Genomic DNA, 16,819 nt, shown 5'->3' on the forward strand with positions numbered 1-16,819 from the left:
TGCTGGAACGGGGTACTTCGTTTGACATTGTAGCTCATACTTGGTAGCTATAGGAAAGACTCGATTATATGACAACCATACCGAGGGTTGACAATATAATCTTGGAAAGGGATTCAAAAATAGTAATCTCCTTGATCAATAGCCGAGCAAATCGGGACACTCACCCCTTATTTGTGCATACCTAGAGGTTTTCCTCGATTCTTACCTCCTTGGTTGCCATGCATGTTTATAGGAAAGGTTAATAGTGCTGCCTGCTAGAGTCCTTAGAGAGTCCTCATCCGTCATCCCCGCGCACCTCAAGGAAATTTTGGGGAAACAGCCATATTTGCTCCACGGCTCGGCAAAACAACCATCTCGACCAAAAGAAAACGAAAAAAAAGAGAAAAGAACAGAATTTTCTACAAGCAGACTTTGTGTCGAATTTAAATGCTGATGGGCTCGCATAACCTAGACAAATGAGAAATCGGGCAAACTTTACATGAAACCTCTTGCTGTAAAAGAAAATCAGTTGCAAAAACCTATAAAACTGAGTTCTAGGGAAGGAAGGCAGAATACTTGATTAACATTAAAAAAAATAAAAATAAAAAACATATTCTATGATTATCCATTCACCTTAAATCGAAGAACAACCAAACGGTCCAGTAAATCTCCGAATCATGCTTCCAATATCCTTATCCATGTCAAACGTTTATCTATTAACGTAGTTTTTTTTTTATTTAAAAAGAAATACACCGCAGTACAACCTTGTGCAATTGAAATGCCTGGTCTCTAGTTATATAAATTTTCTTACAAATTCCTCGCCTCTGCATTGTTCAAGGAGACAAGGTATCCAAATTCTGCTAGTCATTTACATGTGCCTAGCAGTGACGCAAATACATTTCACGAAGAGAGAGATTTACAGAAACAGAAACAAACACAAAGGAAAGCAACCAAAACACAAACTACTAGTCAATGCAATTTTTTTCCAACAGAGTGGCACCAATCTTTTACGTTTCACAAAAGAGTACTTTCAAAAGCAGTTAAACGACCTAAGAAGGTTTTCATGCTATTAAACAGGCAACTACTAAGTAGGCTTATAAATTCCTTCACAAGTGCTGGAATCACCCGCCAGGGAAATCCAGATAAAAGGAGTTTGTATTCAACTGAACTGAATCTACAGGCACGAAACCACACCGTGACACCAGCCATAGCATACGCATTCAGACCTCAACACTCCATATCTCCCTCCCATCCTGAAATAAAAGTTCAGTATCGATTGTATCGATCATGACGCCTGCAAATAATGAAAAAAATTAGTCAATTAGATAGGTAAGTTTAATAAAGATTATAGGCCAACATCTTTACACCTTAACCCCATCAAACATCTAAAGACCACCAATAATGAGTTGATTCCAAAGACCATTCACTGCATAGTACGATATATTTGCAAATAAAAACTAACAAGAATAACAAAATTCCTCTCTAGCCTGAAATCCTTCTGTTATTTTATTTTCTAATACTTATTACTAACAGTCTTGTACCATTGTAGTTCTGACAACATTTGTCAAAGTTACTGTAGAGAATCATAAAATCTTGGGTACTCCCTAGATTAAGAAGTCCACAAACAAGTTAAAGCAAATCAGGACACGGTAAATACTATTGAAGTCAGAATATTAAAAGAGTACTGCTACATATCACCCATCCAGTCACTCCTCAGTTCACCAATCCTCTGTAGCTGTTGGAGGAACCCTCACGGATGGGATGGGGGCAAGGGTTGGGGGTTCAGTCAGCCAATCACCAACGACCACATAAGATTGGTAAACTGAGCAGATAAGAGAACAAGTGACCATCAGCATTTTCCTTAACAGATATCAAAATTGCTCGGCAATAAGAATTTCTGCATATCATCCCCATTACCATAGGTGCTTCCAAAGAGACAAGATCATAGTCATTAGACCCAGACACAAATTGCTCGGCAATAAAAATTTCTGCATATCATCCCCATTACCATAGGTGCTTCCAAAGAGACAAGATCATAGTCATTAGACCCAGACACAACCTTCAAGGACAAGGACCCGCATCACTAGATTATCAGGTCAATTGGTCCATAGATCGGAGCAAAGGCCAGGTCAGGACAACTTGGGTTCAGGCTAGGCTTGGATCCTATATCAGGACAATTTTTCCCAGCCCAAGACTAGCCCAGCTCAAATTGGGTTGAAAGTCCAGAGCCTAGCCCAGCCTGGATTGGGTCGGAAGTCCATAGCCTGAGCTTGACCTGGCACAAATATTAAAAGCCCGGGCTCGACTACCAGCCTGAGCCAACCTAGGCTTGGTCTCCATCTTGCACACAAGAGAGAGGGGTGGGAAGCAATGGCGTTCTGCATCAAACCAAGGGCAGGGCGGGAGGTGGGGACAGCCTTCACGGAAGGAGGTGGATGGGAGGAAGGCGGGAGAGACGGTGGTAGTGCAGGAGTGACCTTGACAGGAGTAGAGAGAGGCAAGGAGAGGAGGGAGAGCAAGGCTTGGTGGAAGGAAGAGAGGAGGGAGGGAGGGAGGGGGGGGGGGGGGGGGGCAGCCAAAGTCAACCGTCACTCAGAGAGAGAGAGAGAGAGAGAGAGAGAGATGCAAATTAAGGTGGAGATTAAAATGTCCGTATAGATGAAGTGAAGAGAGAGAGAGAGAATTAGGAATTTTGGGTTTGTTTCTTTCCCTTTCCCATTATATTTTCCATTTTAATTTCAAAACAACTTAAAAAATTATAATTATATAATTTATAATATATAATAAATAAAATAAATAAATATAAAATATTTTTGAGTCACGTTGCACCGAGTATAGTAAGTCCAAGCCTGAGAATAGCTCAAACTTAGTCAAGCTTGAAAAATGGAGGCTCGGCCCAGTCCAATGGACCAAAAAACTGGAGCCCAAGCCCAAAAATAAAGTCGAGCTGGGCTGACTTTCCGTAGGTCTGTCAATCAAACAGAGTTCACGTTTAAATATATTTAAAAGTTTAATATTGGATAAATATAAACATACAACTACTAATAAGTTTTCTATTCTAAATACTTGTAAACGACATGCATTTACAATATAAATTCCTCTTTAATTTTAACATAAATGCACCAAAGTTTACGGACCAATCGGCATTGGCGCATTGACCGTACCGTACCAAATCAGTACGTGGTACGAGAGGCATACTGACACTCAGTACACCGAACATGCCTCATATTGAGCATTATATACCAATATTGTATTAGGATGGTGCCAGTACGAGGTCCAGTACTGAGACAACGTATCTTGAATAGAACATAATCATGAATCACAAAAGACAATGTAAAAAAGTATATATAACTCATTGATATTTTAAATTATTATAAATATTATAGTTTTCAAAACAGCCAAAAGAATAAAATGAGGTTCATTTATTTTTTTTATAATCTACTAAAGAGAAATAGAATTCATCAATTTCTGCTGAAACAATTCGACTACTATTTTACAGCATATTTATAGCAGCTTCATCTAATTACATTGACATAATATAAATACAATAATTCATCATAATGATATAATATCAAAAGATGTCTAAGTGGTTGAGAGATCCTTTGTCATAGAAGAGGTCAGGAGTTCAAATCACCACATATGGATTATTATTTCAATTTTCCGTGCACCTGGTTGACCTGGATTTCTGCCTGCCCAGGTCCCAGTTTTGACGAAAACCAGACAATTATACATTTCCGGTCTGATTATTAAACCAGACTGGATGAGGGCTGGTTCACCAGTTTTGTAGTCTGACTGGCCAGTCTGGTCCAGTTTTAAACAACAATGGACATGACAGTCGCATACATTGAGGCATAGATAAAATCTGAAAAAAATTACGAGATCAAAATAGATGACGAAAAGCAAAAAATTTGCATACAGGAGTAATCTCAGATGTCGATAATTCATTAGGAATACATAAACGAGGAGAAAAGGACAAGACACAAGAGGCTCTAAAGACTTGAGAAATAATATGAAACATATTCAAGAAATGGGCAGGGTACCAATTTGAACCTAATTTAAGTGCAAATCAAATAAGAAGTGATTCGGTTAAGCTAAAAGGCCAAGGCATACTTTTTTTGACAAGAAAATAAAGAATGGCCTAGCCAAACAATTGAGCCAGACAACAGCCAATTATGAAAACAAGCATAAACATGAAGAAGTCAGCTTCTGAAATTTCATAAGCTTTCAGAATAAGATCTAAACTCTGAAAACATCCAAGATCTGAACTCAGAAAACATCCAAGATCTGAACTCAGAAAACATCCAAGATAGCTAGATTCATCGGATTTAAACATATCAATGCAAATGCTGTTAAATAATTTTCATGATGCACCAAGAAGTGTCGTGATTACTTATAGGTTGAAGAAATAGTTGTACTAAGCCTACAATTCATCATCTCCAGCTGTCTGTTCTCTTCAAATGAGTGGAGGCGGAACCACTCAAGTAGCCAGAAGGAAGCAAACAGCTTTGGTGGGAGAGATGTTTCAACATGTACCTCGGTACTTGTACAATAGGAGTCAATCAACTAAAAGACATTTCACCATGAGAATTACACAGGCATTGCAGTTGCCAGCACAGTCAATACAGATCAAACATAATGAATACAAATTAAAGTAGGCCATTATTAGTATAATTGCACTAGTACCTGTGCCGATCATAATCTCTAGGGCATTCCATTGAATGAGAACGTGACCTTCGGCGGCTCCTTGAATCATAACTGCGAGACCGATCCGATTCTCTCTCTCGGTCACGATCATATCCTCGATCTCTATCATAATGACGATCATAGTCTCTGCTCCTACGATCATAATCCCTCCCCTTGTCACGACTATCACCTCGGTCCTCTCTATCTCTGTCCCGATCCCTACTTGCTGCTCTATCACGGTCCTGACTTTGTTCTCTTGACCTGAAAATGAATGAGGTGATAAATTTTATCCGTGTGTTTGGAATTGCTTTCCAGAAAAACAAGGAAATAAAGGAGGAGAGGAAGACAGAGTTTGACCCTTAGTGGCACTACCCAAGTTCACAGAAGACCTGGTGAAATAAGTACCTTCTATCATATTCAGATCGCTCCAACTTTCGCCTCTTATTTCTCTCTTCCTGACAAAATAAATGATTAAGTATTTCATACATATAACCTTTGAATTACATAAAAAAGCATTATCCCCAAAGATGACAGAATTCTCAGAACAGAAGATATGAAACATCTAAGCACACTTTGCAACAGAAAATTGACAGCCATAGCTTTTTCTTCTCCATATAACCAACATTAAAATGTGCATATTATTGAATGCCAACAAAGAACAAGAGATTCGTCTGCTTGTTGAATAATTATTTCCAAAATGTTAAATTTGATGCATTTAATATCAAAGGAAAAGATCTTCTTGGGCATGTTCACAATTTATTGGAAGGCAGATAAGATTTATGGTGCAGTATGTACAGTTTTTGAGGAGTAATTTCTGTGCATGTAGGCAAGAAATGAATAATTTATGCTGCTAAAGCATTGCCATCCAACCAACACCTTCCCATCACCAGCGGTGTCATGCCTCCTAAAAACTGAAGGCACATTACCACAAGCTTTTCAGGAACCCCCAGAAAACAGTAATTGTGGTACCATCTTTAAGAACCAGAAATCTAGAAAAGCATTCACAGATAAATCACATGTTCGCATATCATAGCAACCAAGCAAGGAATCCAGCAAAGACATCCTTCTCTTCAACAACACAAATATGAACCCAGAAGTTTGACATGTTTTTCAGATCTCACTAAGGATTAACAACAGCTTCTGGTCAATTAAAGCACCTGCTATAGCATTCTAAAATTGCCTAGATGACCAAACTGTAAAGAAATATCAGACTAGGTAACCACCCCCCCCCCCCCCCCAACAAAAAAAAAGATTCACTGACCAAATTCCATCAATTAATAAAAGATTCAGAAGTAAAAAAAAAATGAAGAAGAATATGACTAGTACTGTTCTGTACAGGTATACTGAGGTGCATAAGTAGGGATTTTTGGCTTAAGGGTTCTAAATACCATAACACCTGAAAATACTATGAGAATGTAAAAGACTAACTGTGGGTCCAAATACAGTGCATGCACTTCCGCAAGGTCGTAACATTCAAATCTGCACTAGATTGTGTATGTGAATGCATGTAAGCTAATATTCATAAATAAACTGGCATATGCAAATCCATGCACAGCCAAACAATCCCATGAAACACCAAACTGTGGAGCAATGAAATAAGCACATAAAGACATACTCAAGCAAGCAAAAGGAGCACAGTCATATAATCCAGCATGATGGAAATCTTGACCATGAGTAAAACCCCTTATAGGAAGGTATTTAATCGATATTCAACTCTTTTAAAAAATACAAGGCCTCTGGTCATGAATTAAGTAGGTGCAACACAGCAGACAGCGGCCAACATGGTGAGGTGCATATCACTACAATCTGAAATTACACTTGATAGAAATGAATTGGCCAGTGAAATATAGAAGTGAGAACATTGTGCTTCAATCATATTTTACTATGTGAAAACTGGAACAGCTCCCATTCTACTTCTCAGAAAAGAGATCATGGACAAGTGTAGAATTTCCTGGGTTAATAACATATACAAAAAACAACATGGAATAAGAAGCAATGGTCACAGAATTCTGTGCCGGTCCCATGCCAGGCTAGCACTGACCTGGTATGTATCATGCTGTGTGGAAGCATTGCACACAACTGGCATCGTAGCAATGCCACATGGTTGTAAGGCACTAGACCAGTAGATGCTGATCCATGACTGCCAGCATGGACAGCACCATAATCTATGATGCGGACAATAAAGTGAATAAACTATGTCATGGAATTTAGCACACTACCAACTCCATTATTTTGCATTTTGTTTTCATCAGTGGCATGAGATGGTCTTATCGTGGTTATCCTGAATTTAGGAAAATGTTGGGAGGGAATAAAACTAAATTGTCTGACAACTTGTTGAGGTTAGAAAACTCACTAATACCAAGCAGAATTACTTCTTTAATAAAAAAAAACAACTTAAGCAATGAGATCTTTGTTGTGATGCAACCTCCATAAAAGTCTTTCCCAATACCTCAGGCCAGATAAATGCCACTGTTTTACATATCCTATTCAATCACCCCACGCCTTCACTCTCAGAAGATTATAAGCCTTAGTAATAACATAACAATCACCAAAATCTATCATCATAGCAGTAATTGTTGATGTCACACGAAGTAGCATTACTATGAACTATGAAAGCAACCACAGTAAGCTCCACCAAGTAAACTTTTCTAATGCAAGGTCCAAATGTACGCCAATTGTTTTTCCACCATATACCACCATTTATCATATAATTTTAGTATAAGCAAGCTTTATATGACATTTTACCCAAGTTTTTTACATTGCATTTTCTATGTACCAGATTAGATTAAATTTAATTATCTAGCAAAACTTTAATTATAGTCTATTCACAAGGCTGGATCTTTTGTCCTAATACCACTCTGATTAAAATTTCAGAAACTGTATAAAGAATGTGAAACATATTACAGCACCTGAGCATGTATAAGAGTTTAAATTTTAAGAAATGTAATGCAACTGATACTAAAACAAATACATCAGGCATAAATAAATAAATCTATAACAATTCAGGGTGCAATTCTTCACATTACACTCTCAGTGTGTACTTGTCTCATGTAAACCATCTGCTGGAGGAATATTTGAATACAACAATAATACATAATCAAAACATAACTATTGACAACAGGAGGAAAAGAATTTGCAAAAACTAACCTGCAGTTCTCCTAACTTCTCACGAATTTGCATATAGCCCAAGTGAAGCTTTCCTCCAAAATGATCAGCCAAACGACGATCACTGCATACCACAGAACCAACAAGATATCACATTCGCTATTAAAAGCATAAGTCTGAAAGCCTCCTACAGATTTGCATAATGTATAGTGACCCCATAACTTCTGACAATTATAACTACAAGCATAATTAATAAAACACGCACATTCTTTAGCTGCAAAAGTAATCCTCGTAAAACTGGGCCCAAAAGCCTGCTGGTGACAAGGAGGTATAATGCGCCCGTCAAAATCTGAATTACTTGAAACCCCAAACACTAGTCTTCTTTTGCCCTCAGAATTGTAGGAACATAGCTGAAATTACAGGGCAAGAGAATAAAAGGATTTACCTGTCATAGACACTCAAGAATGCTCCACATATGTCACATACACGTAACTTCTGATCAGTCTGCAAAATAAATCATAAATGTCAGTCATCATTATGTTTATCAAGATCAACTTTGCATCTCACACATTGCAAATAACAACAGCAATAACACCAATGCTAAAGGGTGTGTACTAGGGAACTGATTAGCCACCACATGCATGAATTAACTAGTAAATAAAGGTCAAATTATTGCATTTGAGCCCTGAATTAGGAATCCAGAGTTTAATTCATTCAAACTATTAAATATACACACACATAAACATAGCAGTTGGGATTTAGGAATTACAAATAACGTGAAAAATTAGGACTCGATATTGAGATTGCACGTCCTGCTTTCATATGACACATACATTGTGGAGCAGTGCCTTTTGCACTTCAAGATGTTGCCCAATTATCCGATCCTGTCCTAAGTCAGATACTACATATAAAACTTCCCAGGTCATGAACGTCAAAGTAATAATAGTGATAATAATAAAATCACACTTTCAAAAAAAATATATATATATTACAGATACACAAATACAGACACATATATCAATGCTATGTTGTGTGTAATCCTGTCCATATGGGTGGACATGTGTAAGGTTGGGTCGAAACTTTTAGACAAAACCTGAGGGTTACTTTTGGTCATCTCCCAAAAATTTCCCTTGCCAATAGAATATGCAATTATAAATTCAGTTACTATAATATCTTTATAGAGGCATATCCCTTAGGTCATCTTTAATGCTCTTTGTACCCATCTATGCTTGTGAGCATACAGCATGATAAAGTATTTTGCCTTTTGGATTAAAGGATCAGACACTATTTGATATCCTATAACTGGACTAAAGATTCAAGAAAAAGTGATTTTTTTTGTTCTTATCAACAACAGGAACAGTGGAAATAACGAATAACTCTTTCTCTGATATGGCAAATTCTAACGTGTATCAAATGGATGGGTGTGGACAAATTTTGAAAAAAAGTAATAAAAAAACATTCAGAGTTACAAATAAGAAAGATATGCACCCATGGATTGAACTCACAATTCGCACATCTGCAGCAGTATACTTTGAAGAATCTAAGACTGGCTCCTGGCGTGCACCCAACTGAAAAATGAAAATGATAAAGTATTAGGTTTCTGGGCAAAAGAGCATGGTAAAACAACAAAAAGTTTAAGAAAAATCATATGGAGGCAAAAATTCAAATCATATACTTTTGGAAGAGTAAAAGATGTCATTGGACTACTCTCCAAGTAAATTGATATGGAGTTTAGACAGATGGATCAAATGATAAACTCATTTGTGTCCGTCCAGAAAGAAAAAAAACCTTTTTCAGAGCTTCTGCCTCTTCCAAAGCTTTCTGAGCTTCGTCTACCATTCCCTTCTCACCTGCCAATAAAAAAGCATCCCAATCAATTTAGAAAATCAAATATCGTCTATTGTGGATGATTAAGCAGCATAAAATGTGCTTAACTTATAATGCTTTAAACAGTTATGCTCAACCTGCCCATCAATCCACTTCATCAGGGTGTACATAAGTAGAACCATTTTTAATGAGTTCTCTTGCATGCAAAAAAAAAAAAAAGAAAAAAGAAAGTTTAACACTCGTAAAAACATCAGACCAGCTGGAACTGCATCATAAACCCATATATTGTCAGCAAGCAAAATGTTTATATCAGGTTAATTAGATAAAGATATATAACAAGAGAATATATATGTTTCCTTTATGAGATAAGAATTCCTATTGTCATCGGGGTTTGTGTAGTAACACAAGAAAATCAGAGCTAAATCAAATACATTAGTGAATAGCTGTAGCATCAGACAGAAACAAAGATGAAAAGCAACTGCATGTTTGATCAACTGCCTTATAATTGACATAATAGAAGAATATCAACTTGGGAAGGGCTGGAAACTAAAGTTACTTGGAGTAAATTACTAATTACTAAAAAAATGCAAAACTGATAAATATTCCAAGGAGTGAATAATTATGGATCACAATTTCCACTAAAAGGTAAAAGTGTATATACCAAGCTCTTCTGCCTTTCTAAGTTTTTCATTGATCATTTCTTGTGTTCGGGGATCTGGAGGAATAGGTACTGGCATTGATGATAATTGAGAGGTATTCTGAAGTGGTTGTGGCAAGGAAGCCCTGTCTTTGTTGAAGGCATCAAGAAGAAGCATCGACTGCAGTGAGAATAACAACAAAATAATGAATTAAATCATAGACTGGAAATGTAGCAATAGACATAGATACAGAAAAAACAATACTAAAAGTTGTGCTCCAAAAATTCATACTTTTCAAGAACATTATACTTCACAAGGATAACAGAATTATGTCAATTGCTTGTATAGCAAAAAGGTACCTGCTTATCAGCTCTTTTTGTTCTAAGCTCTTCAACCTCCTCCATGGTCCGAATTTTACTGTCAGTTTTTCCTTCCAAATCTAAAAAACAATATTTCATAAACACCTAAGTCATTGATTATAATACCCAGAGTTTATGGGAAAAGGATAAACAGGCACAATACATATAATAACCATAGACATGAAACCAAGAAAAAAATGCAATCCACTAAAAGAAAACAATGACCAAAGAACAGAACAGCAGAAAAAAGGCAGAACAGTTGGCAGCAAAAGCTAACATTAAGAACCAACTTCTAAAGCCTAGAGGCACATGGATGTACATGTATATAAATTATGAATATTGAAATTGTGAAGCAATGTATGCATGTGCCTGAACCCCCCCCCCCCCCCCCCCAAAAAAAAAAAAAAAAAAATTAGGAAACATAGTTAACAGCCAAAATGTCATAAGCATCCATTTAACAAACAATCCAGTTCTCAGTGGAACCACCTTACTATGCAATCAGCCAAGGCATGATTAAGCTCACCATAGCCTAAAGAAGGTATGAGGCTAGTGTTACCAGATGCGCAAAAGATACACATGTATTAGAATGTTTTTTAATCAAATGATTAGTTGTCTTACTTTTGCAATTTACTGTCAGAATTTATTAGTAATTTAATATAGATATGTATAAACCTACTACGTATAAGCTTTATTAAAATAATGTCTCGCTAATTTTCACAAAATCTGTTTTGGAAAAACCAACAACATAAAACCCCAAGAATAAATGTGCGGCTATAATAAATGCTAGAAGTCACTGCTCATGCACCTTGTTATATCCTCATAGCAATGCAGTGCTGCTGTGGCATGTCGGATTTGACCAATCTACCAATCCCCCATGAATCCGATCAACCCTCAGAATAGCACAAACCCCACAACAAATAGTTAAAAAATATTTTTAGTAGACAATATTTCATGTGAATGATTATGGGTTTTAAGAATCTACACACAGTCAATAGTAGTGATTATTATGTATGACAATATAGCACCCATATTAACTATGAAAAAAGTATGTTATGATATATACGTACAAAAATTATTAAAAATGGATCCTTTCAGGATTAGAATTAAAAAAAAAAAACCTCAGGCTCCATCCTTTTGGTCTGACAAACAATGTTTGGAGCCCAATTCTTTGGTCTTAGGAACGCTGGATTCTAATAACAAGTGATTGCCCTTCTTTGACCCTTACTATCCAACCGCAAGCGGACAGCTAATGATTCCTTGAGCAGCTCAAAAGAGCCCGGACAGGCTTATGGAAACAGGAAATAAAATCAGATAAGCATCGAATGAATGGATACTCTATGAAAGAACGAGAAAAAAATTGATTACAAATGTGGCACGTTCGTATCAGTAAGTTATGGAACAAACTGTATGGAATCAGAAAATACAGACTAGCATTTGGTGATGGCACATAACATTTTAATAGAAATTACAATTGTTATATTTGACATTTTATGATTATATTAATGACTTGAAATGAATCTATTATTCCCACAAACATGTCAAAAAAGAAAAAAGATTGTTAAATGAAACAGATAAGTAAATTATACTTCACTACTTAAGCATACAGAAGTATTGCACAAAACAAACAGAAAAAAAGAAGCGGAGAAAGAATATAATTAGAAAGAATGGATATGCACCAGAAGAATAACTCAAACTTGTCAGCAGGTGAGTGAGGCTTAGATGACCACATTAATGCAAGGAACATTTGGCAGGGAAGAATATTTATAAAAGATCAAAATGGGCATCTAGAGATGAATGATGGTGAATTTGAGCAAGAGCAAGATGGGTTCCGATCTGGAACTAAGAATTAGGTGGGAAATGTGATACATAATTTTGTACTGACACATAACATAAGGGTCACATTGATTTATAAAAATAAAAATACCATCTTGAGAATTCTAAGAATGTTGCAGTTTCACCAGTAGAACACGGAAATTAAGATCATCAAGGATATGCATGAAGAACAAACTGAGCAACTGAAGTGCTACGAATAGTTAAGGCAACATAGCTTTCAGAGGCGATAGACTGCACCAAGATTTTTCAAAGCACTCAATTTTGCAACTTCTGTTTCCTTTGCCTTGCACATTTTCATTAACAAACAGACCGCAAATAGAGGAGATTTCATGGTGTCAAAGTTGAAGATATATAGTTAACTGATGAGACAATGATAGGATGAACCATGTTGGATCTACAAATGCCTACATGCAACAAGCACCACACAGCAACTCCTTATCTGTATGGGTCCCATATGCCAGGTTAGATGGGTCCCATGTGCCAGGTTAGATGGGTCCCCATATGCCAGGTTAGATGGGTCCCCCATATGCTACACATAAAAACAATATCAGCATAATTTGCCCGCATATTTGTGTAGATTAAGCATGGCTCCATACTAGGACTTTTTTCCAAATTAGCTTATCAAGAAAAGATTTGAAGCATTGCATTCTCACAAGCTCAAAGATTTATCACAAATAATATTAATGTAACACTTACCATAACAAAATTAAAAATTAGGCCTGATCAAATCCAAAAGCCAAGACGGTCCAAGGTTTGATCATTTTCTCCATGCATAATTTGTTATACAGAAAATCAGTAAGGTAAATAAAGATATATCTAATAAAGCTTTACCATGTTTGGATGAAATTGCAAGGACCTATTGTCTGTTGCATAATAGACCCATCCCCTTAGGTTAATGGAAAAAGAATTATAATTTGAAATGAAGACCAACAGAGAACTTAAAGCGTGGCAATAAAGAGGAGAGAGCATTACAACAATCAGCTCAACATAGTACACAACCACATATTTTTAAATTGGTTGACACAAGAACAATAAGGAGCAATGCTTGAGATCTTGCTCATTGTTGATGCAACATAAAAGAGTTAATTTGATTGTTGCAACTTTGCCCAATAAAGAACTCAAATCTATCGCTAACATTTTGTAATTGCATATCCAGCCATATCAGTTTCCAGATAATCTAGCCAATATGCTAACAAATGCGATGATGAACTTCAGAAGTGCACAGGAGTACAAATTAATCATCTTCATTTTTAACATGTGACAATGGTTAAGACTGCAAATGTCCATGTAAGCTCGATCATCTATATGACTGGCTAAGTGAATTACCAAAAGCATCAGCTTCTTTCAATTTCTCCTTGATTTGCTTTGACAACTCCATGGCCTCAGGTGTCTGTATTTCATAATAAACAGTTCCATGGCAAAGTTTTAGTAAGATCATCACCAAATGGAAAGGTACAAGGTCAAAAGGAATGCAGCAAGTACCTGGGTAACTTCTGATACGGATATTGCAATAGCAGCTTTGGCATCCTCTTCCTCTAGACGCTTAAGGGCTCTCTGGATTTTCCTTTCACATTCAACAATTAGCCTTTCTATCATATCCTCCAGTTCTCTATCAAAATCATGAATGCCCTTTGCTTTGGCTTCTTCATACCTATGACGTGTTCAGGAAGAACAACAGAGTACGTTGCTTCAAAAGCACCTCACTAAACAAATAAGGAAATACTATAAACACATGGCATGATGTTTCTCCGAGGCATGGCAAAGAAAGATCAGCAAACAAGGTTAACAGGAACACACTGCAATGATTTTTCACTTAGACAGTGGCTCAGACAAAGCCCATAAATAATGGAAACCTAGAATGAATAACAACGTCCACATGCTAGAATTTACTTAATATTTACATAAAAGATGCAGAAATAACCATAACAAAGGTGACAAGGCCCCATGCCAGCTACAGCAGAACAGCTTCCATGGATAATAATTAATGGTACCCAAGACAAATAATGCATTGTATAAAATATATAACCTCGTCAACATTTTATATTAAAGCTTCATCCCTGAAAGCTTTAAGAATTATTGGCCCACAGTCGCAGTAATTTGAATTATAAATTCAGGAACATAACTTGCTGTATCAACATTGATATATTTAATAACAAAAAGAACGTACAGACTTTTATTGTGGTATTGCAAAGGATACTCTTTCCTCAGCTGTAAAGAATGCACCTTCGGACAAGGACCCATATCCATTTTCTGAGGTAAAACCAAAGACCAGAATCATGATGTCAGTTTAAACAACAAATATTACAAAATACATCAAAGTGATCAAATCCATAGTTAAAATTGCCGTCCCCAAGCCCAACATTTTTACACTTTTTAAACAGGCGCATGAAAATATCCAACTAAAATCCAAATAAGTTGACAATGATCATCGTATAAAAAGTAAACATATGTTAAAAAATGTAACGCCTTTGTAGAAATCTAACAGAATAACCTGAAATTGATAGAGAATTCAAGACAACCAATCAAATACAACAAACACGAGTACAAGTCAATGGTTTTCGTCGATAAAACGAGATAAATAAGCAAACGGCAGTGGAAATAGAATTAACCTCAAACCCCAAAATCGCTACTAGAGTATCAAATCAGAAATCCTAAGATTGAAAACTAATGTGAACCCTATGCCGATTGAGAGAGAGAGAGAGAGAGAGAGAGAGAGAGAGAGAGAGAGAGAGATCGAGTAGGCATCAAATAGGCTCGGGTTTGAGATCGGGACCGTGAGCTGGAAGAGGTCGTGGGGGCAAAGGCCAGCCATGAAGAGACGGCAGACGTCGCGGTCGTAGTACTTGCGTTTCACCTCCATGACGTCGCCGTTCCGGTTAGCCCCCATGAGGACGTCGAGCTGCTTCCTGATCGCGTCCATGGCTGGGGTTAGGTTTACCGTTAGGGTTAGGGTTTTTCCGACAGTCGCTCAGTAGAAAGAGGGGAGAAGAGTAACAGAGAGACCGATCCGAGAGGCAAACGAGGAAGGACACCCGATTAGCGAGATGAGTCGCAATTTATACATGGCCGAGTTCTTTGATTCGGTGTGAGTCTCTTACCGGCACTAAAATTCTGCGGAAGACTTCACCGGTGCTCCCTGTTCTGGGTTAGAATCTCCGCCCTCCAACCGTTCGATGCGGCAACGTACGGCCATGATTGTTTGATGGGAAGGGGGGTTTGGATAACTTTGTTTTTTGGGCACAAGTATTGGAAAAGACCTGTCTGGCGTGCCCAGACCATGTCACGCCAGCATTTGATCCAAAATAGTTGGTGCAAAACTAATATCATTTACGAGCTCCAGGCCAAGCATGCTTTTTATAAAACTAATAAAGATGTGGATTGGATGGCCGCCTATGTGGCTAATCATACGCGTGATACTGTATGGGCTAGAAATGAGAAGCTATTTCGGGTACTCCGAGATGCTTTATTTTTCAATTTTATTAAATATATTCGTACTCGTCAAATATGAATCGTCCGTTCCAGCAAAAAAGAAAAAATATAGTTTCCAGATATGAAGTAACGACAAAATAAAGGACAATTTGAACATATTTGAGAGATAATTTCACTTTTTAATAGCCTATTTTTGGATAATTATGTGCAATCCAATCTTATTTTATAATATTCACAAAAAAATGTTTCTTAATGAGGCAAACTAAATTTTATGAAAAAAAATACTAGTTCTATTTTTCCCGTCACATGAGAATGGACTGAAAAAAATCTAATTGATATGGCCAGACCTCATATTCTATAATATTAGATATAATTTATGCACATAATTTAAAAAATATATGCTGCACTCGCCAAAACTAATATTTATAGAATTTTTGCATGAATATATTTCTAAAAATTTAAATTTACATATTTTTTTAAAATTTATATTTATTTTTATATTTATATAAAATACTATTTTTTATAAATGTTCTCAATATAACTGTTCTTCTAATACCATTAATAAAAATCATATTTATTTTAATTAAAAATAAAATAAAAAATTGAAATTACATTTTTATTCTCATTTGCGGTCGTTTTATTAAATATATACCTATTTAAAGATATTTTAGTTATTTTAATTTAAAATCGTTAATTTTTTAATGGCGTTAGGCGTGAGTACATATACCAAAACAAGGATAAAAAAATAAAATAAAAAATTAAGTATTTTATAAAGATATACATGTAAATATTAATTTTAAAAAATATTTATATAAAATTTGATATTTAAAAAAAATATTTGTGTAAAAAAATTATATTTTCTATTTCTTAAACTAGTCGGGCACTAGTGCATATATAGCCTCATGTCAAAAAATTTATTTTTACAAAAATCTCCTTGGCGCATACAAATTATTCAGAAAATTTCAA

General features: G+C 36.2%; 1 protein-coding gene across 1 annotated transcript; it reads right to left on the reverse strand.

The window, feature by feature from the left end:
• Positions 1-942: 942 nt before the first annotated feature.
• On the reverse strand, positions 943-15,492 carry LOC103714835 (U1 snRNP-associated protein usp106-like). The gene is made up of 13 exons (XM_008802265.5): positions 15,198-15,492; positions 14,622-14,674; positions 13,907-14,075; positions 13,751-13,814; positions 10,592-10,671; positions 10,256-10,412; positions 9,556-9,617; positions 9,273-9,335; positions 8,213-8,271; positions 7,810-7,891; positions 5,068-5,117; positions 4,663-4,923; positions 943-1,273 (listed from the first exon to the last, which is right to left on the reverse strand). The coding sequence occupies exons 1-13, from the start codon at positions 15,342-15,344 to the stop codon at positions 1,246-1,248; spliced, it is 1,275 nt and encodes a 424-aa protein (XP_008800487.3). The 5' UTR covers positions 15,345-15,492; the 3' UTR covers positions 943-1,245.
• Between the last annotated feature and the right edge of the window lie 1,327 nt (positions 15,493-16,819).

This window comes from Phoenix dactylifera, chromosome 4 (genome assembly GCF_051530095.1).
Source record: "Phoenix dactylifera cultivar Ajwa chromosome 4, Ajwa_hap1_PhDact_Kaust_v1.1, whole genome shotgun sequence".
NCBI classification, from domain to species: Eukaryota; Viridiplantae; Streptophyta; class Magnoliopsida; order Arecales; family Arecaceae; genus Phoenix; species Phoenix dactylifera.

Bases quoted from the DNA above. Each gene is read 5' to 3' on its own strand.
- LOC103714835 (XM_008802265.5), bottom strand. From the start codon at position 15,344: ATGGACGCGATCAGGAAGCAGCTCGACGTCCTCATGGGGGCTAACCGG. The intron at 8,272-9,272 runs GTGAGTTCAATC...TTTATTTTGCAG, and splicing joins CTGCTGCAGATGTGCGAATT to ACTGATCAGAAGTTACGTGT. The intron at 1,274-4,662 runs GTACTAGTGCAA...CATTATTTGCAG, and splicing joins AGAGATTATGATCGGCACAG to GCGTCATGATCGATACAATC.